We start from the raw sequence: 24,498 nt of genomic DNA on the forward strand, positions 1-24,498 counted from the left end.
AGGATGTGAGAAGCAGACTGCGTATCTGTGCTGTCCCAGGACATGTCACCTAATAGTAAGAATTACACTGACAGATCAGTCTGACAACGTGCATCTAGGGGCTGAGGAGAGGTTTGAGATGGTGGTTCCACATCTGAATGCTGAGGTGTTTTTCCTGCCTGCATCTCACATGTTTAGTGTCAGCCATCCTCAGAGGCAGGATTTTTGACTTGTCGGCTGGTCTGGTTTGGTCTGAAAGAGCAGCTCATACTTTCCTACAGCACTTCTGGTTTCCAGCCCTCTCTCTGGCCTGCACTGTGGTTTCTGTTTTTCCTTTCCTTGTTTCTTTTTTTTTTTTTTTTGTAGGTCTTCATCATTAGTCTCCATTTTAGCATAGTACCATGTTTTGTGTTTTGTTTTGTTTTTTTTTTTTCTCTTGAGTAAATTTAAATTTGCTCTGTTATGTAAGCAAGACATCACTTGTAAATAAAAGTCTTCATATACATCTCCACTTGCTTTTGTATCTTAAACCTCCTGTGGTAGCAATGGGGTCTGAGTTTGGGAATCCTTTTATTGCTTTTGGGTAGAAAATATTTGCTGTCATTCACAGTTTTATGGATGCTGTGGCAGGTTCAAGCAGGGACCAGTCATAACTGCGCTGAGCGCTGTAGGTTATGAGTCAGAGAGAGACGTGCGCTGTCAGAAAGATCACTTAGGGTTGTGTCAGTTCGCTGGAGCTGGCTGGCTCTACGGTCTGGGTAGGAGAGAGGGTGACAGTTTTACTATGACAGTAAAAACCATCATGGGATGTCTGTACTCCTAAGTGCTTTTGTCTGATAAAGTAGTTGTAAATAAACGCTGTCTCTGCTAGCGCTGGAGCTGGCTTGTCTACGTGTGAGTTTGTTTCTCAAAGAGAGAGTGATTCTCTCCTCCTAGACTGGTCAGCGTGCTCACCCTGTACCAAATGTATTCAATTCTGGGCTACCTTCCTTCAGTGTAATGAAGGTTGTCTAGATCAAGACCAACTAATGAAAGACTAGCTTTTGCTGTTTGAATTCCTACTTTGTCCTGCATTTATTTTCCTTTGTAAACAAGGCCATATAGCTTGTTGTTTTTTTTTTTTTTTTTTGTCAGGATTGAAGAGCAGAGGAGAAATACGTTGCTCTAAGTGGTGAAATCTGGGGACTGATTTACTGAATGTTTTCTTCTATCTTGTGTCCTTTAATTATTTTTAAATTTAAATTCTTTCAGTCTGAAGAAGAGAGGGAGAAACCTTTCATGCAGGGTAACCTTCCATCACGTATAAGTTCCGGCACACTCCATGAGAAGCTGCTCTCCGTACCTTTCTGGCATCTATTTTTAATGACATCGATGTGAAAGTTTTCTTCCTTCTTTTTTACCTGTTTTAAAATGTCACTCTATAAAAAGTTTGCCTGTGTCTTCTGTGAGATTGGAGCAGAATAGGAGCCCAGTGCTTGCCTCTGCTCCTCCTTGCCAGGTTTATGTCGGTGGAGTCCCAGTGGCACCAAAGGAGATATGCTGCCAGCTTTGCACTGGTCTAATTCGGAGAAGGACTGGACACGTTTCTTTCCCCCTTCTTGCATGCAACAAGGGTTTATAATGATGGCTGGGTTGTACATTATTTATTGAGCACAGCGAGTGCTCATTGAGCTCTGAGAAAGGGGAAGGAATTGGCTTCCGTGCAATGGGTTTATTATCTAGGTCAGTCACAGTCTGAGGCATCTAACATTAATATATTCAATGAAAATTTATTCTGTAAGGCAGTTTGCTTCTGAGCCTGGAAGAGAATATAGCCACATGAAGAAAATATTCCTGTGCGGTCCAAATCCATGGTGGAATTTCTTGTCAAAGCTACTTGGTTGGAGCACACTATTTGATACAAAAGCTACAGTGGTGTCAAACGTGTAGGGTGATTCTCCGTCTCCTCATAGGGCTTCATGGGAGTATTTAATCCGTTTGCAAGATGGAGCCCCACATCTATCCCTTCATAATCTGTTTACTTAAGAACAGTAAAAAGTCCAGTGTAGAAGCTTTGGGTGCTCCCACAAGATTGGCTTGTGAGGGAGGGTGACTTTTTGGCAATTGTTGGAAATGACTTTGCAGTCAGTTTCCTTTCTTAGAAGTTTCAGCCTCTTGTTTCTGCAAGGAACTCATGATGTGGCAGCTTACAGACCTACGCTAAGAAAAAAATGCTGATTTATTAAGTCTTCCTTAACTTACTGGGTCGTAGTTGTGGTGGTTTAGTAGCTGCTATATGAGCAACTAAGCTGTTCTCAGTTTGGGGAGAGAACTGGGTAGAAACCCGGCTGTGCTAGAAAAAGCCATCTTTCTCTCAGAAATTAACCCCTATTGTAATAACCCCTTTGGTACTTCATGATAGTAACTTGTTTTGACCACATTTGGAAATAATTAGCTCAAGTAACATTTACCCTGTGTTGCTGATAAAGATGATGGACTTTTTCTCCATCTTCTTGATTCTAGGAAGGAACATGTTTCACTTCCTTTTGTAAAATCTTGCTGGATGGTTTTTGGCATGAGCCTAGGAGAGCATCAACTCCATTGTGCTCGTGTCCAAGACAGGAGCACATTCTAGAGCTGCAGTAGGGAGCCCAGACAGCAGGGCCTTATTCTTTCATTTTGAGGGACAAGAGGGATATGGTGCAGACAAAAGAAAAGGGCAGCAATGTTACAGAAGCATATATGGTTTCTATTGCATGTTCCAGATTTCCATAGGTTGAGGCTGAAATTCCTAGCTCTAGCTGAAGGACAGCGGGACCCCCACGTTTACAGTTGTGGTGCTGTCTCTGCAGGACTCGCTGTATCCAAATCCTTAGGCCTTATCATAATCTTGGAGTGACAGTGTTGAAATGGAGAGCAAACTCTTGGACTTTGGAGTGTCTGGCAGGCTCAAGAATAAAGCATGGAAAGTTCAGGCTACACTGCACATCCTCACAGAATGGTTTGCAGCCCCCTGTAGGCAAAATACGTTCACGTGCTGATATGGATGAAACCCTTATCATTTGGGTGAATGCTTACAAAGTCCTCTGGACTAGGAAATGGATTTTGAGTTTAACCATGGTGGAGCATGTTTTCAGCAAGCTTGTGACTTGTGAGCTCTGGTAGTCTGTACAGGGCATATCTAGGAGGACACCCGGCAGGGTTTTGTCCTCCCCTGCCCCACGGGCCGTCACTGTGCAGCGGGAGAGGTGGACCGCTTCCTGCTCACGTCTCTGCTTCTCACCTACCCCGTTTCACAGCCGAGCTTGCGAAATAAAACATCAGTCAAAGGCGAAATGAGTGAGCGCGGTGGGCTGTCAGCTGTGGTTTTGGAGCTGTGCGAAAGCAGCGTCCATTCCGCTGCTTTTGCGGAGGAGTGGTGACGGCCGGAAGAAAGCAGGGGGAAGCTTTGGGGGAGCTGGGGACAGCAATCTCCTTTTGATCAAAGCTTAATACTGAGATGGCTTTTCCCTTTGTTTCCCATCTACTTAAGAACTTATTTAATGATTTACCAGTTCATAATCATCCCTATGCTCTTCCCAGCAGTTACAACCATTGGACATGTACAAAACCCTGCTCTGATGGTACCTAAGCTCCACCAAAGGGATGTTGGAACCCATGTCTTTCAGCTTGCCTTGGGTGAGCAGTTGCTGCATGTGGCTGCACATCCACAGGAGCGCAGGATGTTACTGCCCACGGTGTAGGAATGCCTGTAAACGCGTGCGTGTCATGGGGCAGACGGGACACAACGCACACCCATTTCAGTTCTCGCGTAGCTCTTTGTGTAACGAGGAGAAATCTCTTTGACTGGTTGTGTTCCCTCTGGTTACCATTTTGTTGGGTAAAACCCTTAGAATTAAGAACTTCAGAACTCTAGAATTTTAGGAGAACTTTGGAGTGGAGAATTGAAGCTATATCCAAAATCATTGGGTGGTTCATTTTAGGATTACACTCTTCTGATTTTGTCAAAAGCCAAATTGTAGGGTCTGGCTGGATTTTGTCAAAAAGAAGCAATGATCATTTGAGTCGTCACATGTTTTGACTTATGTAGATGTGATCTCGGAAGGTTTCTGATGTGTCCTTGCAAGTTTGTCATTTCCCTTTGTCATAGAGAAAGGAGCGTTTGTGATTAACACGAGGTCAGTGGATTTATTTCTATATATGAATAAGCTTACTGCCGAGAGACTTGCCTCAGCAATGGATATGCAGTACTCATTGTTTTTAAGCAATACCACTTCTTATTTTAGCAACACTTTGGAAGCGCCTGTTCCTGTTTTGGACATGAACTTTAGATGAGAAAAGAGTAACTGTGGCTTACTGGTTTTGAAGAACCTTCGGTGCCCCTGTGCTTGCCTCCTGAAAGACTGTTCTGAAAAAATCTTCCTGACCTCGGAAAAGCTCATCAACATTTTCTCAGTGTAGGTTTTGTGGTTCATTTCTAGGTTAACTAAACAGTCTCCTCATGTTAATAGACCTGGGCATATGAAATTTTATTTGCAGAGAAATGTGGATTTGTTTTTTTTTTTAAATTACGTCAGCTGCACAAAACCACTCTTTATCTATGCCTGGTAATTTTTTTTCACTGTCAACGATGATGAGAACAGGATTTTTTTTTTTCTTTTACATATATATAATTTTTAGCCAGTAAATGGGTAGTTGCAAAATTCTGTACACCTATAGTATTTATTGTTACTCCATCTCTGACAACATTAAGCAACCGTTTCCAGAGGAACGATGCTCTTTACAATAGACAACTGTTGTGGCTTGCTCCAAAGCCACAGCCAGAACTTGTAGGTGTTCGAAGAGCACTAAATCTTTCCATTCCTCGCTGTGAATTTTCCAGTGGGTTATTACTTGTTCAGACTTTCTATCTCAGTATCCGAAACCACCCCAGTGGTTCGTATTACTGTGTGTGGTCATGTCCCAGGAGGCTTTCAAGTGCTGCTGGGCTGCAAGAGGTTTAGTGCAGCAGCGGTAAGGATCTAGTCGGCAGCTCCGGTGCAGCTAGTTTGGCATCTGACTTTTCTGTAATCGTATCTGGGGCTCTTTCCATATTATGTATAATAGGAGTTGAACAGCGTTGGGTGTTTTATTATCTCTCTTTGGGGACTGCGTTTGTCATGGTTCACATCACTGGACATACGACAGTTATTAGAGGGACTGTATCTCTTTCATTTTCTTCCCCCCAAGGTCGTTACTGAGCGTCCTGCTCGTACGGAGGAGCGGAACTGTTTGACTGGCTTCTCAGCTTTGTGTTACAGGGCTCGGTAAACCTTAAAGAAGGGAAGTTATTTGATTTTTATTTTTGAAAGAAGATAAATGCTGTCCGAGGGATTTCTGTCCTCAGCTGGTGAAAGCTGTCTGGTTTAGGTTATAAGACTAAAATTGATGTGACTTTTCCTGGAGTGAATAAAATTTTGCTTTGGGAATTAAGGTAGTGTGTCCCCCCTCAGCAAGGGCTGTTTGTCAACGGGAAGAGGAGCATAAGGTCCACATTAGCAGTGCCACCCAGGTAGGGAATTTATACTTTTAAAGATATTAGCTAGTGGGCTGGAGTGAAAAGCATATGTGTTTGTAATATAAAGCACATGCAACGCTGGCTATGGCACAGATAAAATGAGAGGCATTCCATTCACAAAGAAACTACATATTTATTAAAGAGGGAGCATGACAGCAGGTATCCTAAATGTGATGGCCTTGTAAAAGAGCCTGTCCTAGGATTGCCACGTGCTTGGACTTGCAGTCATCTCCAGCAAAAGCCGTATTTGAAGAGAAGAACGTTTATCTGTAGCTTTTCAGGTGAGGTTGAGCTTCGGATGGGAAATGTGGTCAGCATCAGGTTGTGTTCTTGATTGACGTGTGAGCAAAACCACCCCAACCACGTTCTGACCTTTTTCTCTACAGACCCTTTCTGGATTCTCCCCCTCTTTTTAATCCAAGGTACATTTTGGTCACATTGGTTGAGAAGTGCTTCCTCATCTTGAAACCACGCTTTGGAAGGGGAAAAATAAATATTAAAAAGGGGAAATACATGATGGCATGGTGTTGGTAGATGCCAGCAAGCCGCCTGTCAGCTTGCTGTTGCACGCAAACCCCAGGAGTGTCTCCTCCTTCAGAGGGAGGCAGATGGCTGGGTCATCTGAACAGCATATCCCAGTGACACGGCACCTCGTCACCCGTCCAGTGGCCTGGAGGAGGCTGGAGGCCGATGCTTTTCAGTTCCCTCCCGTCTCGGCTCAATTGCTGGAGTCACAGCTATGACTTTATGGTCACAAGCCTGTAGTGAGATCATCTCTCTCAAGAGGTAGATGAGGAAAACTGTAATCACAGACTTGGTGGGACTAAAAATTGCTTGGTCCTGGACGGTCTGTCTCGTATTGCAGTGCTTGGCTTAAGGGTTTCAGGACTTTTTTTTTTTTTTTCCCCCTAATCCTTTCTGTACTAATACACAACCCAAAGTCCTTCACTATGAAGAACCTCCCCTATGCACCCTTCTTTTAGCTGCTGTTTTACAGAAATATTTTTATTGTACTCTTTCCTCCTCCCTCCCACAAAAAAAAACCCCAAACTCCAAACAGAAAAACAAACCCACAAACAAAAACCGCTGTACAGATAGGATATGATCTAACTTGGCAAAGCAAATGTTGGCAATGGCATGTCCTTTCTGGGTGTTGTCAGCCGTGTACTAGATCCCAACCTACATTCTTTTTCCTGCATGAAGGCTTGACTGCGACTCCCAGGGCTGGACCTTGTGGGATTAGAGCGCAGACGTGAGCGGTAACATCTGGACACCAGGAGCAAGCATCATACCTTCAGGAATGCTGGGGAAGTGCATGCCTTGGCACTCCTTTTTTTGTACCTTTAGAAACATCTAATTTGCCATGCGACCAGAAACTGCTACTGCTTTTACATGATGTTCTGGGATGTGCGTACCAGGGATGTTAAACAATCCCATAAGCTGTTGGCAGGGAATGGGACAGGGGTTAGTGTGCGGGCTGAAGTACTTTTAAACTTCCTCTCCATCTTTCCCTGTGTCCCAAGCAAGTTCTCTCCTGTGCGACACCGCTCATGTTTCATAGTTTGCTTTCCATCCTTCCATCTCGAATAATTAGACAGATCATCTCGCAACATGGAGTGTGAGAGGAGAGGTTGTGGATTAATACTGGCTGGATAGGAATGTTGGTCCTTAATAGCTTCAGTGTTAAGAAACTGCCAGGTGAGGAAGTGAGAGGAGGAAGAAAGAAGTAGCTGTGATTTATTCAAGAGCTGGAAAGAATGGTCAGAGCAATAGGTGCTTAGGCTTCTCCATGGTGTTACAGCCCATGCCAGGATCTGAGTTTTGAAGGTTGCTGGAATTAATCCCTCCTTTTTGTATCCTCACTAAGGATGAGTGATGCAGTTAAGGCTTTAACTGGGGATATCCGTGACGGGAGCTGTAGTTCTAAAGACTGGCATGCCACTGAGACGTGTAATTTGAAATCTTACGTTTTGTTAGAAATATTGCTGATAACTTTGTTTTGCACATAAATTAATTTATTGTGATACTGACAGAGGTGGTGGTGGTGTGCACGCTGCCATACACGTAGTGCAAGGCTTTATGGTCACTGAGAAGAATGACGGGTTCTGCTGCAGTGCAGCGATTGACTCTTGCGACGCCTGGGCTGCTGTGCACGCATTGATTTCATGGGCTCTGGAGAGTCTTCCTTGCGGCCTTTCAAGGCTGTACGCCTGCTGTGCCGTGTGCTAGGTTGGGCTTTTGAAGACCACAGGCACTGTTCTAGCTCTGCTCATGCCGTCCCCATAGGTTGCTTTCCTTGTCTATAAAATTGATGGTGTAAGGTTTCCTCAGCACCCCAAGGGGCTTTGTGGTCTTTGGTTGAAAAGGTGGAGATGTCGATGATCTCATAGATGCAGCTCCTTTCCTACGTCACATTGCCTTCAGGAGAGATACAGCAACACCGCTGTAGGAATGCGATACCAGGGTTGCGACAAAGGGGTGGCAGCCTGTGTGGGAAGCTTCCCTGGGTGAAAGCAAGCACTGTGGGCCTACCTGGCGAGGAGGTTCCCTTAGCCCTACCATCCACATTTTGGGGTTCCAGCTATCCCAAGTGTAGTGCTTACAGCAGCTCTGGAAGCCGGTGTGAGATAGGTGATCGATGATCAGGACAGATAGCTGTTGGCCCCTCATGCAGCAAACAAAACATTTGCCAACCGAACAGCATAGCGTTGGGTACTGCAAGGCCCTCTGTGAAGTACAGATCTTTTTGACACTTGTGTTGAAGGGAAGAAGAGAGTAGGTGCCTGCAAGTCGAGTCCTCTGCAGAGTTTTTAGTTTACGCTTGAATCTCTGTATCACAGAACTCCAGGTTCCTGCTGTAAAGCTGCAGGCATCGAGATGCTTATTGCATCTCACTCCAGGATCCTTGTTTTTATCTTACAGCACCCTTAGTAGTGATCAAGCACCACAAATAGCTGGAGTCTTCCAGCAGATTGCCCTTTGCTATACCACCAGGGCTTAACTTTTTACCTGTTATTTAAAAAATGGGATTTGGCTCTTCAGAAGTGAGTCTCTGTCGGAAACGGTTGGAGTAGCAGCAAGTTGTGACCTTTCCCCTTTCTACCTGGGGTGGTGAGAAATTTGATGGATTATATCTGGAGGACTAATGGATTTTAACGGTTTGTGATCTCATCAGCTGTGGCCTGGTTTTAGAAAGAACAAAGAGCTATTGGACAAAAATGGAAAAGCAGCAGTAGACCAAATGAATTATGTGTATTAGGAAGATATTTTAGAAACAGCGACACACCTCATGGAGACTCGAATGAGAAGAATCTCACAGAAGTTTAAGATTATGCAGTAAAATCTATGAATAGCAAGAAAATATTTTCCAGCACTGAATGCTGGAGAGCGATGGAAGAATGTAAATGAGCAAGGTGCTGGGGAGACAACTGCAGAGGGGTTCTTTGCAGAGTATTGCAGCTGGTGTAGGGGTCCACAGTTCTTTGGGTTGGATGTTTAGCAGTCCACAATTCCTTAGGTTGGATCCCTGAACAGGGCATCGAGGGCCCTGTCTGGCCTTGTACAACCCAGTGAATTTCCCCAAATTACACAGCGCTCTCCTGCTGTAGCTGTGTGGTGAGGATCCTTGGGCGACCAGCACAGAACCTCAGACCATGATGTAGACTTTGCTGCTTAATGTAACGTCATGAATTATTCATAAGCCTGCCTAGATTTGTTAATAAGGTTAATTAAAACTGCAGGTGAATGCCATGCCTTGGAAGACTTCTCTTCAAGACCAAGAATATCGTTATTTTGTCTCTGCCCAAGCTTTTTGCTTATTCTCTATTTCCATCTGGTGCCTGTTCTGTTCCTCTCTGGGTGAAACCCAGGTCTCTGGTGTGCACTGGCTGGTGGGGGTGAGCTGCCCTGGGCTCGCTCCCTTGCTAGCCTTCACCTGCCCTTTCCTTCTTGGGGGACGTTGCATCACGGCTAAGCTCAGCTAGGTGTTTTACCTGGAGGAAGCTCCGCTCACCGACTCATTGCTGTGGCCCTTAGAGCGTTTCCAAGTGGGAAGTGCCACTGACTGCACTGCCTGGCACCCATCAGTGATTTCTTTCTTTATTACTGTAAACAGCAAAACTGGCACAGCTTCCTGGTTTTTCTGCCAAGTTATCTTGAGTTAATATATTGTGATGGAAAAGATATTTGTTGATCATCTCCAGAACCTGCAGCCAGAAAATGGCATTTCCTGCATTGTGTACTCGATGAGAGACCTGGAACGTGAGCTGTCAGCATCGTCCCTTCGCAACTCGTGTGTCCAGAGTGTAATAGCTACAGTGGTGTCCCAGGGCTCTACAGCTGTTGAAAGATTCTTGTTTTGTTGGTAATAACTAGTTGTTGAGGTTTGTTGACCTGTTTTACTGTTTGCTGAATGGAAATATAAGGTTTGTTTGTCAAAGCTCCTAAGTCCTCTCAAAAGCAGAAACCCTGTCCCACTTTCAGCTTCTCTTACCTGCAATTGCACATATAGGTGTTTGCAGGCAGATTTCCGTATGTTGCATATGCAAAGCCGATAGCCTGGTACCAGCTACCGAATGTGTGCACGGGCATCTTTGCTGCGGTCAAGTGTTCAGATAGCTGAAAATGAAGCCCTGCGTTTGCCATCCTTTAATTTAGCGGTTCTGCATTTATGTCAGTATCTGCCTGTTGGGAAATGAAGGTAGTCTGTGATTTTCCTGCCATCCCTTAAAAGAGGGGAAAAAAAAAAAAGCTGTAGGAGGAAGGCAAGAGGATTTGGGAGGAAAATCCGGTGATGGACTGGACATGGTGGTGTTTGGCATGGTGTTACAAAGCAACACGTATGTTTTATAATTTGTGTGTAGAGCTAAAGCTCTGCTTGTATGTGCATGTGGTAGGGAAAGGCAAATGCGCCCTGCCCACGCGACTTGGGTTTCACACGGGCTGTGGTCGTACAGGCTGTGGGAGGGAGTGGGGGAGGCAGCACGGAAGTGGTGTCCTGCCCCTGCTCTCTGCAGCCAGCTGGGTTGCAGAGGCTGTTTGGGGAGGCACAGAGCGGCCTTGGTGCTCTGCCTGACGTCTCCCCTGCCCGCCACGTGCAGTCACCAGAGCAAATGAAATGGTGCTGTTTGTCAGCCAGGTGGGAAAGCGGAGCAGAGTCTCTTGTGACTTAAAATCACGGAATGGTTTGGGTTAGAAGGGACCTTAAAGATCTAGTTCCACCCCCTGCCCTGGAGGTCTTCCACCAGACCAGGTGACTCAAAGCCCTGTCCAACCTGGCCTTGAACACTTCCAGGGATGGGGCATCCACCACCTTTCTGGGCAACCTGTTCCAGTGCCTCACTGCCCTCACAGTAAAGAATTTCCTCCTTATATCTAATCTGAATCTACCCTCTTCCAGTTTAAAGCCATTACCCCTTGTCCTGTCACTACATGCCCTTGTCAAAAGTCCCTCTCCAGTTTTCTTATCAGCCCCCTTCAGGTACTGGAAGGCCACTATAAGGTCTCCCCAGGGCCTTCTCTTCTCCAGGATGAGCAGCCCCAACTCTCTCAGCCTGTCCTTATAAGAGAGGTGCTCCAGCCCTCTGATCATCTTCGTGGACTCCTCTGGACTTGCTCGAATAGGTGCATGTCCTTCTTATATTGGGGGCCCCAGGTGCAGGTCTCACCAGAGCGGAGCAGAGGGGCAGAATCACTTCCCTCAACCTGCTGGCCACGCTCCTCTTGATGCAGCCCAGGATACGGTTGGCTTCTGGGCTGCAAGCGCACATTGTCAGCTCATGTTGAGCTTCTCATCCACCAGCACTCCCAAGTCCTTCTCGTCAGGGCTGCTCTCGATCCATTCCCCGCCCAGCCTGTATCTGTGCTTGGTATTGCCCCAGCCCATGTGCAGGACCTTGCACTTGGCCTGGTTGAACTTCATGAGGTTGGCACGGGCCCACCTCTCCAGCCTGTCAAGGTCCCTCTGGATGGCATCCCTCCCTTCCAGCATGTCGACGGCACCACACAGCTTGGTTTCATTGGCGAACTTGCTGAGGGTGCACTCTATCCCACTGTCCATGTCACCGACAAAGATGTTGAACAGGGCCGAGCCCAGCACGGACCCCTGAGGGACGCCACTCATCACCGGTCTCTTCTTGGACATTGAGCTGTTGACCCCCACTCTCTGAGTGCAGCCATCCAGCCAGTTCCTTACCCACCGCGTGGTCTGCCCATCAAACCCATGTCTCTCTAGTTTAGAGAGAAGGATGTCATGCGGGACAGTGTCAAATGCCATGCACAAGTCCAGGAGACTTGGTGTCTCCTGGCTATGAGGTTGGTTCAGAGCAGGCTTTTTGCCACCTTACTCCTCTCTGTTCCCCGAGGCTTTGCCCTAAAGGGGAGACTTTGGCCTTCCAGGGCTGTATGTCCCAGTAGTGTTGCTTCACCAGCATACCTCGTCTCGCTGCACGTTTGCTCTCCGGCAGTGGTGGCTCGCTGCAGGACAGTGAGCTGCACACCACAGCGTGACTGCGTCCCAGCGGTTGCAGAGCTGCCTGCGGTAAGCTCAGGCTGTGCACACCGCTTCGAGAGCTGCTGGCAGCAGTGTGTGAGACCTCCCTCCTGCCCTGACCCATGGGCCTGGCTGGGGAGGGTTGACAACAAACCGCCCTGCTGAATCGAGAGGGGAAGGCTTGTGGGAGGGAGTTTCAGCACCTGCTTTGCTCTTGTGGTCAGATTGGCTGAGCTGTCCCACGCTTGGCGTGTTCTGTGCCCTCAGAAATTGGACGCTCGCTGCTAGAGTCTGCTGATCTTTCATGTTTTCTTCTCGCCCTGTTTACCACCCTTGTCATTTCTAGCCCTGCACTTGTCTTGGGACAGCGAGTTGTCAATGTGCACTTGCAGCCCAGAAAGTTAACCACATCCTGGGCTACATCAAGAGGAGCGTAGCCAGCAGGTCAAGGGAGGGGATTCTGCCCCTCTGCCCTGGTGAGACCCCACCTGCAGCATTGCATCCACTTCTGGAGCCCCCACAGAAGAAGGACATGGACCAGTTGGAGCGAGTCCAGAGGAGGCCGTGAAGATGATCAGAGGGCTGGAGCACCTCTCCTATGAAGACAGGCTGAGAGCGTTGGGGCTGCTCATCCTGGAGAAGAGAAGGCTCCGGGGAGACCTTATAGTGGCCTTCCAGTACCTAACGGGGGTTTGTAAGAAAGATGAGAACAAACTTTTTAGCAGGGCCATTAGCAATAGGATAAGGGGCATTGGTTTTAAACGAAAAGAGGGTAGATTCAGACTGGACTTAGGAAAAAAAATTTTTACCCTGAGGCTGGTGGAACACTGGCACAGGTTGCCCAGAGAGGTGGTGGATGCCTCATCCCTGGAAACATTCCAGGCCAGGTTGGCCGGGGCTCTGAGCAACCTGATCTGGTTGGAGATGTCCCTGGTCCTTGCAGGGGGGCTGGACTGGATGCCCTTGGAAGATCCCTTCCAACCATTCTGTGATTCTCTGTGGCAGACTCCAGTGTGTGCATGCAACTGTTAGCCTCCCCTCATCCCTCATTTCATTTTGAGTTTGACTTACATTTTTGAAGGAACAGGTTGTTGCTCAGCAGTGGTACTGTTCAAGTCAGTGCCCAGTCTTTGAGAAACTTCCGTGCTGTGGGACAGATAGACAGGCAATTGAATTTCCTCCCACCTGCCACGTACCTCAGGGAAAAGAAAAACAGCTACTCCAAGAGAGTAGTTGTTTTTCTTTTAAAATTTAGGGAGAACAAAAATATAATAGTCCCCGAAGCAATTGTTTGTGTCTCTCTCTTTTTAACCTTATAACGCTACACTTTTTTTCAAATACGCTAAAGAGCAGCCACTGCAATTATTTCTCTTACATCATTTATTGTTTTAGAGGTGGGATTTCTCAAAAGCAATATAAGTTTGTGCAGCTCCAGTAGGAGAAGGCTTTGGTTCAGGCTTTTGAAAATTTTCTTTTTTTTTTAAGATTTGAGACTTCCTTTTCAATCTGTATTTTATTTGTAGCCCTTCAAGCAGGTTTTCTTGGCAGGAATTTTCACGGGATAGATAAATCTTGTCGCAGCCCTTGCGCTTCCTACATGAGCAAATCTCCTGTTGACGCGGGTGATCTCTTGGATGAAACCAGACTAAAATTGATTAAAGACTCCAGCATTGGCCAAGAGACATTACTTATACATGATTGTTCATGGCTGGTGCACAGCTTATAATTATGCAGCTTGACTGAAAACAAAAGTAATATTTTAAACAGCTGTCCTGGAACAAAAAATTAGAATGACAATATTACAGTAATAGCTGGAATAACTGGTTGTAGGAGTTGGGGGAGAGACTAATTTTCCACCCATTTGTGGGTTTACTTCCCAAGTGTTAAACACATAGCAGCAATAGCTGTTGGAAAGGTTTCTTTTTCCCCCTGAAACTCTGACAGTTACCGTCACTTGCAGGAGGCAGAAGTTTTGAGCCTTCGTCCCCTACCCAGGGATGGCCAGGCTGACCCCCAAGGGACCAGGTATCATCTCTGGGTCTAATTGTGTGTCTACTGCAGCTGGAATCAGTAAGCTGCAAGGGCTTCGATGCTTTGTGAATTCAGCTTGGTGCATGGACCTACCAACTAGAGGTGAGATAGGCACTCTGTCACCCTGTGCCCGCTCTTTGTTTTGAGACCTGGCATCAAAATTAAATCTTGGTGGCAGCAGATTCAAATCTTGAGTGGAACAAGAGCAGAGGTCACTGCTGTTCACCAGATGTCATCTCCTTGGGCCTCCCGTGCACAGAGCTTGCCATGGGTCATTGAGAAACTGTCCACATCTGACCGTGGCACCTGTGGTGGAAATTACTGCCCTAAGCACTTGCCAGCCCTTGCAGGAATGAGAAGGTGCTTGGCACCCCAGTTGGTTTTCTTTTTTTAGGCAAACTGACTTGAATCTTAAAGATTGCATGCTGTGCGTTTGTAGGAAAAGTACTTTAATCTGTTGGTCTGGAAATGCAAAATCCGCTTTCTACTAGAAAGCCCCAAGGATTTTTCCAAGGTGCTTGACGTGATAGACAGGTGTCTGTCAGCCTGGAAACGTACAGGAGGGACTGATGAATCCAGACGTTCTGTATTTGGCTGAGAAAGTTGCTACTTGACCAGTCCAACAAAGACATGCTCAGGTGGAGGTGCTACCTTATTAAAATACAGAAAGATCTGGCATTCCGTAAGCATGATCTGTTGGGAGCTTAAACAAGAAAAATTGAAAGAAATAACTAGAGGCATGTGAAACACCAGCTTTAGCCTAACCCAGACTTTCAGCTCTTTCGACTGAACGGAGCCTTGGGATTTGCCTCTGCAAATGACTGGTTATATATGCAGTTCTGTTAATTAAATTTAAAAATTGTGTAGGAAGTCAAAAGATATAGCTACTTGTTTAATTAAGATAATTAAGTCCCCAGGTAGCTTTTATATTTGCTTTATTTGCTGCAAGTGTCTGGCTTGTTCTGTTTTTGAAGCCACGTCAGCATTGCCATGGCTTAGAGAAGGGTTGTACTTCTAGGATGGTTGCTAATTGTGCCTGTAGGGAAGAAAGGACGGAGCAGCAATGGGAGAAAGGATGTTCTGGGCTCCAGGGTAAATGCAGTCGTCTTTTGTGTCTGATCCAAAGACAATAAAAAGATTCCCACTGATTTCAGTGTGCTTCAGATCAGTCTTCCCAGGCTGGGCTATCTGTTTTGGAGAAGGGAGGGAAAAAATATTCTGATCTCGTGTTGGCAAGAATTAGCGTTCGTGCCAGATGCAGCTTGGACGATATCTCTTCATCTTGGAGGTCCATCTTGTCCACCTTGTCTCCGTTTTGGAGAGCGAGCGACTCGCAGGCAGGCAGCCACCCACCCTTTGGATCTCCGTGGCGAGTTTTTCACAGAGGCACGGCAGGCTCTCGCAGAGACCGACTGACTATACCTGCTCTTCAAGTTCAGTGGATGCTTCAGCTGGGTGTTGATACGTTGCCTGAGAGATTACCCTCCTTCTGAATTTGTTTTCCAAACCTCTTCCATTGATGAATCATGCGCGACCAGTTTTTATTATACGTGTGAAGGTGTATGATTAAGGAGTCCTGTTTCAGTCTGCCCGCATCTGTTCGCTCTTGAACTGGGTGGTTTTTTTTTCCTGTTTTTTTATTTTATTTTTTTTTTTTTTTGTAATGCAGAAAAAGGGGAGTAAATAACACCTGCATAGTTGTTGGGAGCAACGTTAGTACAGTCCTTTTCTGAAGAAGGCGTGTGAGATGGTTGACTGGGGCCCCTCCTTGTGGGAAACCGATCCCTTGCAGCTCCCTTTGAAGTCACGCGGAGCTGCGCGATCTCAGCAAGTTCAGGCATGGGGCACCGTGTGAGTGGTTTGAATTAGGAGCGGAGTCCTCCTCGGTCCTGCGTTTAGCCTCGCTGCCAAAGTGTTGTGTCTCACAATGGAAGCGTAATGAAACCGCGGCTGAACTCATCAGTCCTTACCTGCTCGTTTCCAGCTTGCTTGCCAAAATCCTCCAGCGCTTGTTTTTTCTTGGGTACGTCTGTGAGGTTCAACAGAAGTTAAAGTGTCTACTTAGCTCTGGGCCAAAATCCTGTAGGGTTCTTACAGATACAGAGCGGGTTCCTGAGCTCCAATGGCTGATCTTACCCACCCTTCATGCTACGGAGGAATGTGCCGTCTTCCATTCCCTTGAACTTGAAGAGGGCGGCCATTAAAGGCTTTACTGCCCTGATAAGCACACTTCCTTCTCCTGGTTAGCTAAAACTTGGCCAAGTTACCTCTAGATCAGCCCAAGAGTCGATGTTTTTCCTCGTTGTTCTCTGGGGGACCAGGATAAGGATGAAAGCAATGGGAGAGGGCAGGGTGATTACAGTTTACGGATGCGTGCCAACGGTGTGATGCTGTGCCACGTGGGCTGTTCATCGCGCCGCATGCCACCAGTGTAGTGTGATTTATTTGGAGATCAGTAGCATTTGCAATATCGTGCGTGCATAAAAATTCAGACTTCTTTATTTCTCCCAGTACAGCAGGACTTTCCCATTGCAGTGTATCTCCTGCTCTGATACTAAACCTTGCAGGCAGTATTCTGCTCTTCCCTAAAAGAAGTTATCCTGTACCAAGTAGATCTTGGCATTAGGAAACTTTTCTCTGTACTTATTACTCTTTGAATATGGTCAAATGTGTACGGATGGTTACATTCCTTTATCACTTATCTCCTGTATCATGGTATAGGAGCTCCTCTGTAGGCATCCCCTTTAGCCTCCCCTGAAGGCATCTGCGCTGCCTTCAAGCTGTTGGGTTTCTCTGAGCTTCTCCTGCTTTCTTTGAAAAAGACCAGCATCAGCTGCATTGTTGACCCAAACTGATTGCATGGTTTACTTTGGACTTTAATAATTCTGTCAAGAATAGTACTGTGGCCCCTGCTTCTCTGTAAAATCATGGTTTTTTGCCTTTAAGCAGCCACGGTTAATGCTGGGAAGAAGAGAACTGAGAAGCAAAACTTGGCGCAAGCGTGGCACTTGTCTTACAGCCGCTGTGCTGTTGTAAGGCTGGATCCCAAGAGTGTTCGCTGATGCTGGGAGGTACCGACATCGCTGGCACCTTGCTGGCACGCAGTCAGGGCCTGGGCCACCAGCCAGCCGTCGCTAGATAGGGTTATCCCTTCCATGGCTGGAGGGCCAGTCCTTTGGCAGCTGCTTCCTTTTGAAGTGCTCAAATCTTATTAAATAACAGAGCGTAGTGAGAAGTCCTCTCAGTCTGTGAAAGTAGGTGGTAGTGATAGATATTCTTAACTACTGAAGAGATTGAACAAGGGCTGATATAGGAGTTCCTCCTTTTGGGTACCACACTCCTCATTTGTAGGCGTCTGGTTTTGGATGGTTATGGGCCTATTTCTACGTGCCCAGATGTGGCTGCAGTTGCTTGCTGGGTCGGTAAAGCCATCCTGGAGCATGTGTGATTTCTGTAGCTGCAATGCAGAGCATGCAGGCAGTCATGGTGGTGTAAAGCAGGGGTAGGAACATGGGGAACCGTGCTGCAAGGATGGCTGAGGTTGGCCTCGAGGCCCGAGCTTAGCCAGCTGCTTGCCGTGCAGCTTGTGAGCATCCGTCTGGCTGTGTGGGCACCATGGGCTGTGGTCCAGCAAGTACGAGGAGCTCACAGGAGTTCCCTCCACGTTGTGTAACCGTGGAATGGGAGGTCCATGCGATGGCGAAATGAAGCGCGTCCCGTCAGGTGGGTGTTGCTGTCTGAGAGCTGCTCGGTCGTCTGATCTCGGGCAGGCTCATGAGGGGGCAGGTGTGCGGTCAGATGCTTTCCTTTCAGTTTTCTAGGTCAGAGATGATTTTCTGTTTCAGGTACTTTCAGCATATCTGGGAGTAGATCTCAGATACTGCATTGGCTGCTACTTAGCTGGTCATATTTCATCTTGAAAGGAGATTATAGCAGGTCCAAAAGCTGGACTTTTATCAGTGCTCTATTAATTTGAATTACTTAGTTTCATTGTATCTTATCTTTTGTTGTTGTTTTTGCTGTCAATTTAAGACCAGAGAGACTATTAAGACTGGTTTAATCTCTTGTACAAGACAAGATTTCACCGTTGGTCCTGTATCCAGCGGCATGCCGATGTGTTGCTGCAGCTGCAGATGTTCTGGTTCTGCAGCTCCTGGCATGCTGGGCCTTCAGTCCTCATTTTGGAGTCTTTCAGCTGTAATACATCGTTAGATTGTATTGATGTGTGCCGTGGAAAGATCTTGAGGGTAGCTAGATCTTCTTCGGAGATGAGTGCAGCAGGTTAGCCAGTATAGGGTCTTTACTGGTTTGTAATCTGGTCTTTAATCTTTGAGTCTGGAGAAAAGAGAGATGGTTTCATAACTCTTGTAAATCTTCTATTACTTTCAAAATTATTTTGTTTCTGTTTTGTGAGACTGAGCTACCCTGGGCAGGGCAATCCCATTTGCAGTGATGTAGAGCAAGGTGCATCACGGAGTTCGGACCAATTTTTGTTTGTGCCCTGTGTGGAAGGTGGATGGTGCTTTTGTTGTGTCTCCTGGTCTCGTCTCAGCTGCCTGTGTCTTGACAAACCTTTGCTTTTAAGAATAAACAAGGAGTGCAGGATTTGCTCCATGTCCAACTGGAGACCATATGTGTTAGAGGAAGGGAGGAAAGGATCTTTGTGAAGGTGAAAGCAGGAATCTGATGTATGGCTGCCCATGGAGACTGGCAGAAAATGATATGAACTGAAGAATGATTTTGGAAGCCAAAGTAAGAAAGAATTTCCCCATAAAATCTGAAATATTGATATTCCATAAAACAATTTGTGTAATTGCATATGTGTATATATATTATAGGTATTATATATTTTGGAAGAACCATTTCTTACAAAGCTGTATGTCTCCCCAGTGAACTGAAGTTGGTGCACGGTGTCGCTGGAGCTGAAGTTTATTTGGAGAATGTCTTCTATATTAATGGAGACAGAGGGTTGTTCAAACACAACTTCCTAAAGCCACCGTAGAAAGCAGCCCAAGCAAACATGAAAATTAGTATTGAGTCTAAGCTAAATATTTAATTTAAATTTTCCCTGTGAGATTGGTGGGTTTTTTTTTTTTTAAGTGGAAAATATAGTGTCCATAAAATCAACATTTGATAGGATTTTCCCAAGTAGTTCTGGCTTCACTGTTTTGTATCCTGCCTTCCTCCCCTGCTTGCAGCTGTGCAGACACCTTCTGTCCATTTGTAGCGTGGCTGTTTGGCTCCTCCCTGAGATACATAGGGTTCAACTTTCTCTTTTACCTGTATCTTACTGTTATTCCCTTAAAAGGACCGGTTGGTGCCTGGCAGGGTACCAGGACACGCAGGCAAACGTTGTCTGGATTAGCGGTGGTCCCTACGCCACTGCGAAAGAGCCTGGGCTCGTCCTCCTTGCTTGCAGGACCGGGAAATATTTTCCTACTTGGCAGCGCGTGCTGAGGTGTGTTAAATTCCGGGCACCTCCGTGACGAAACTTGGCATTGCTGACGTAGAAGATTTGCTTCTGTTTCTGCCAGAAATGGTGGCTGTACGAGAGCAGAGAGGGTTTGAACGATCACGTTTTGTCATTCCTCCGGAGAGCTCTATTCTCAGAGTCTTTGTTCTGCACGGATTATCGATACCCATGAGGTGTGAAGCTCCTCTTTGCTAATTTTAACTTTGCAATTTTGGAGTGTATGGGGAGGGGTGCCTTTCTTTTTTTAAAGTGAGATTTCTGTGTGACAGCCTGACTTGAACTTCAAAAATCACAGCTAAGAATCGCTGCTAAAAACTAGCTGATGAGCAAAAAACCCAAAAGCAAGACCTTAATTAAAAATGTAACTAAAAATGAAAAAGCTACTAACCGAAAAATAAATACCTTATTTCAGGGACAGGTTGGTCTACACTGGGAGTGAATCCCTGATCCCTACAATTGTATTCTACATCTGTGTCTAATGTAGATTAAATGACAGCAGATCCTTAGGTAACAGTTTCCTATTTTCTATGTTTTAAGGCCAAAAGGTGATTTATGTAAGACATTAGAGTTTACCCCAGCACTGAATCTATTTTGAGAGACTGACACAATTTCAATGGGATAAGAAATAATAAGGAGAAAATATGCATATAATTCATCCAACAGATGCACATGGATCTTTTCAGAGATTTCTGCGTGTTTAATGTTGCTGTATTTTTATTTATTTATTTTTTTCCTCCCCCCTTGAATCTTTATTTCCTCTAGCAAGGTTGAGATTGTTCAACATTCAAGGCTCCATAAAAAATAAGGAACTTGATTCCTTCTTTTTCCTGGAAGTGCTGAACAATTTGAGCCATGGATACTTGATTTTTTTTTTTTTTTTTTATAACATCAAGGGTGTGCATGACAATATATATATATAGATCTTCAAATGTTGTCAAATGTTGGCAGCATTTATCATGCAAAATCCTGCCTTGAAAAACAATCTTCTAATGTTTCCTTTACTTTTTCAGGTGGATTTGGAGCCAGAAGGCAAAGTGTTTGTCGTCATAACTCTTACAGGCAACTTCACAGAAGGTAGGGGAATTATTTTGGCTTGTTTCCATTAAGGGCTGGACTCTGGTGTTTATTCTTGCCATCAGTTCCCAAGCAGTACATAAGGGAATGGTGTTATTCACGTGGCCACGTGCTGTTGCATGCCAGCGATTTCTGGAGCGATGGGGGAAATCTGGAAGGGGCCGTTCGTAACGGCTCACGCTGTGCGTGCCCTCTGCTCTGCTCCTGCTCTGATCCCAGACCCGCAGAGCCGATGCGTGCTTGATCTGGTTTATCAGTCTGATATTGTCCTTCAAACAGATTGTTTTTGTCACTTGTTCTTTTCACCTGGGTGCCTCTTGAAGGGCAAGCTGAGGAGGATGTAGAGCATGTTTAAAATAGAACATGTTTAAAACATCTGGGTGATTTTTTTTTCATAATGATTCCCTTTTACTTCACGTGCATTTCTGTTTCCCAAGTTTGCCTTGCACAGGGAACTTAGAAGTTTTTTAGTGGACAGCTGCCCTGAAAAAGTATGCAGGTGGATTTTTTTTTTTCTGTAACCATCTTCTGTAGTGTGATGTTTTTAATTTCCCTGTTGTTTACTGTGATACCAGCTGTAAGCATGGATGTCAGCTCTGCTAGAGGAACCCAGGAAATCTGGGATGGGGCTCAGGAAAAAGTTATTTTCTTCAGACATACACTATGGTTCATATTTGTTTTAGCTGTGGCCTCCAGCTGCATTTGTTGGGGGATGTTTTTTTGTACAGAAGCCAAGAATTGAGGCAAGATCTGCTCCACTGTCCGTTACCTGCAGCCTGGGGGAGCTGGATTTTTTTTTTTTTTTTTTTTTTTTTTTTTTACTGCTTTCTCTCATTCTGCCCCAGAAACTGATTGCTTGCCATGAAGGCTGTGGCTGTGGCACAGGCAGCTCACCCTGCTGTGCTCTGTCTTGGGCGCGGGGACGATGCAGGCTGGAGGGGTGCTTGCTTCAAGGGTTACAGGGAAACTCTGCTCTCCTGCCTAGCAGTTCCCCTAGCTCACACGCTGTGCTCGTTGCCCAGGCCAGTCAATACCCTGGCTTTGTTTTTCAAATACAGTTTTGAATACAAGCTTGTGCTTTACTTGGATGCTTTTGGGGAGCTGTCTTGCTCTTGCTGAGCCAGCAGCCTGATGTGTGCTGGGTCCCAGGCAGCTGCTCGATGGAGAGCTGCTCGTCAGAGGAGTTGGTGAAGCTTTTGGTTTCCTTTGGGTGATTTACAACCCAGGGCTGCTCTGCTGCTGGCAGGGTAGCTGTGGCCTTTTAAAGCGTTACAGCCCAATCCAGTGTGTAATCAGCTGAGCCACACCTGAGGGCCCAGCAAGGGATGGTAGGGAGATGATGTCCTCCTCCTCTGCAGCATCCCCAGCCCCATTGCGTGGAAGCAGTGGCACGGTTTGCAGACGTCCTTCCCTGTGTGCAGCTAGGAACCACGGGCAGGGTGTAATCCTGCTTGCAGGAGGTATGTTAGGAGGGAGACAGGAACAGAAAGCCTGGCTGGCTTTAACTCCTAAGGAAATGTATGTTCTTGGAGAGATGGAGAAGATGAGGAGTGTCAAGCCCTGGGACTGCAGCAGGGCAAACAGGACCAGAATTCACTTTTCTTGTGAAGTTCCCTTTTGCATGCAAAGCTGAGCAGGCCACATAGCGTCACTAAAACTTCCAGTTCTTTATCTGTCAAGTAAGAGTACATGTTTTTCTCTGCTCAGATGCCAACTTTGGGATCTGGGAAGTGCTTTTGTATTTATCTATGTGTAAAATGTTAACAGATCATTTTGCAAGTCCAGAGGTCATGGCTTTTAGGCAGCAATAAGAGTGAAAAGAACATTAGAAATTGACTTTAATTGACTATGGTACAGCTGATGATGGAGAGAATGTTGTATTGAGATCAAGAAACTAGAGGGCTGTTACTGACCAACGTGCCAGTTTGTATCCACAGGCAAGTGTGCCACGCTTGGCCGTTTGAGCAAGCTGGCTTAGTGGCAGGGGGTTGGAACTAGATAATCTTTAAGGTCCATTCCAACCCAAAGCATTCTATGATTCTTTAAGCGGGGTTGAGCAGGAATGGTGGGCTTGACCGTAAATCCAAAGCATTGTTCAGACTCATGCTGGTGGCTAAGCATTAAGCCATGCTGCTAACAAGGTCTCGAAGATGAGAGATGGAGAACTCAAATGTTTGTACCACTACTGCTTTCCGAGGAAAATGGGAAATGTTGGAAATAGTTTACTTCCCTTTCCTTTGTCGTTATTGAGGATGTGTGGACTTAGAGAACCAGAAGATCAAAGATGGCTCTTGGGGTTTTTCTTGACTGGTTAGTCCCATGTGTGATCACATTTAGAGTTTCCAAAAATAGATGCAATCCAGGGCAAGCCTGAGTGCAAATACTGACTTCTCCCAATGGCTGGATAGTGGAGGCATCGGTTAGGGAGGGGTTTCCTTCTGAAAATCGGTGAAGTCTCTTCTGTAACATCATGTTTTATTCTATTTTTCTCTCTCTTTTTTTTTTTTTTTTTTCTGGAAATGTGGAGACTCAGAATTGTAGTTGAAGTTTAAGATTTTAGAAAGAAGTCTGAGAATAAGTCAAAACTTGAAAGCACAAAAAGTGTTTGCCCTAATGTGAAGGGCAGCTGCTGCCACATCCTCCCTGCTAGTTATGGCTGACATGGCAGAGACTGCTCAAAGGCTCTGTGTGTCCATGGGTACACAGAAACCCAACTGTCCAGGTTAGTCGTTTGCATCAAACCCCATCAGGGTGGAGTTTCAAGCAAGATGATATTTAGGACTTTTGCTCATTTTCTTGTGACTTATAAATGGTTAAATGTGTAACTCTGGTGTGTTTCCTGTTCTGAAAAGGATCCAGCAACAGTGATGTGATGCTGCAAAAAAGGCTAGACTCCAGCAGGTAAAAAGAGCAATGTGGCAGTGTCTGTAGACTGATTATTTGAGACACCAACATGTTTTTTTAGCAGCTCTTGCATCACCGCTTTCGGTAGACCCTGGGGACAGGAGGATAACGTAATGGAGTCAGTCCAAACTGCGGGGAGCATCTTCCTTTGAAAAGCCTCTGAGAGCTCCACTGAGCAGAGGTTGGAGGGTCAGTGCCTACTGCTCGTCCTCATGCTGTCAACACGTGATTCATCTCAGAGCGGTTTTTGGCCAAGCTAGCTGTTTTGTTTATGGAAGTAGCCAAATTCACAGGGTCTCAGCCATCATTGTTTAACTCCTGTAAAGTGAAAGCCCAAAAAGCGGCTAAAGACCAGGGGGAAGGGAGGGGAGGGAAAAGGGAAATAAACCCCAAAACCCAAGCAAACAAATAAGCCTGAGATGTTAGGTTCACCTGAGACTGCATTATTGTGTTGTCCTAGAAAGCTTACCCAAAATAGTCAGTCCTGTGGTGTTGGCAGCGTGTACTTTCTTTAGCTTCAGTACTAATGGTTTTTTTTTGTTTGTTTGATCAAAAGTTCTTTTGACCAGAAGTTCAATTTGGTTCTTACCTGCGGTGCGGATGGGGGAGGAGGATGGCACTCCTGTGAGAGGCACAGCATGTCTGACAGAAGCATTTGTGGACCATCAGGATAAGGGCAGTATAGAAAACATGCAGCTGGAGAGAGGTTGGTCCTTTGTAGGTTCCTACATGGTTCTTCTGTCCATCAGTGTTAACCGGCTGTTTTGAGGCAGGGAGTTATGCCTGTTTCATGTGGTAAAAATAAATGTAATTTTTCAGGAAGAGAAAGGAATGGAGCAATAGGAAGCGAGGAAGGTCTAGCAAAATTATCCCTGCCTATCTTTATTTTCTCTGCTGGATGTATTTGTTGCTGTGCTAAGCTGTATCTGATTATATTAACTCCCCTCATTCAGCGGACATTTCCTGTGTAAAGCGACCGGTGCAAAATTAAAATGAAAATCTCCTTACCTC

The 24,498-nt window shown here is 45.8% G+C and overlaps 1 protein-coding gene across 1 annotated transcript in view; it reads left to right on the forward strand.

Annotated features, from left to right (window-relative positions):
• Positions 1 to 24,498, forward strand: part of PRKCH (protein kinase C eta) — a 119,634-nt gene that overhangs the window by 8,667 nt on the left and 86,469 nt on the right. Inside the window, exon 2 of the mRNA XM_086748192.1 lies at positions 20,520 to 20,583. Within this exon, the coding sequence (XP_086604318.1) occupies positions 20,520 to 20,583 (64 nt within the window). The remainder of the gene's footprint in view (positions 1 to 20,519; positions 20,584 to 24,498) is intronic.

The sequence above is a fragment of the Chlamydotis macqueenii genome, chromosome 5, assembly GCF_036417535.1.
Source record: "Chlamydotis macqueenii isolate bChlMac1 chromosome 5, bChlMac1.mat, whole genome shotgun sequence".
Lineage (NCBI taxonomy): Eukaryota > Metazoa > Chordata > Aves > Otidiformes > Otididae > Chlamydotis > Chlamydotis macqueenii.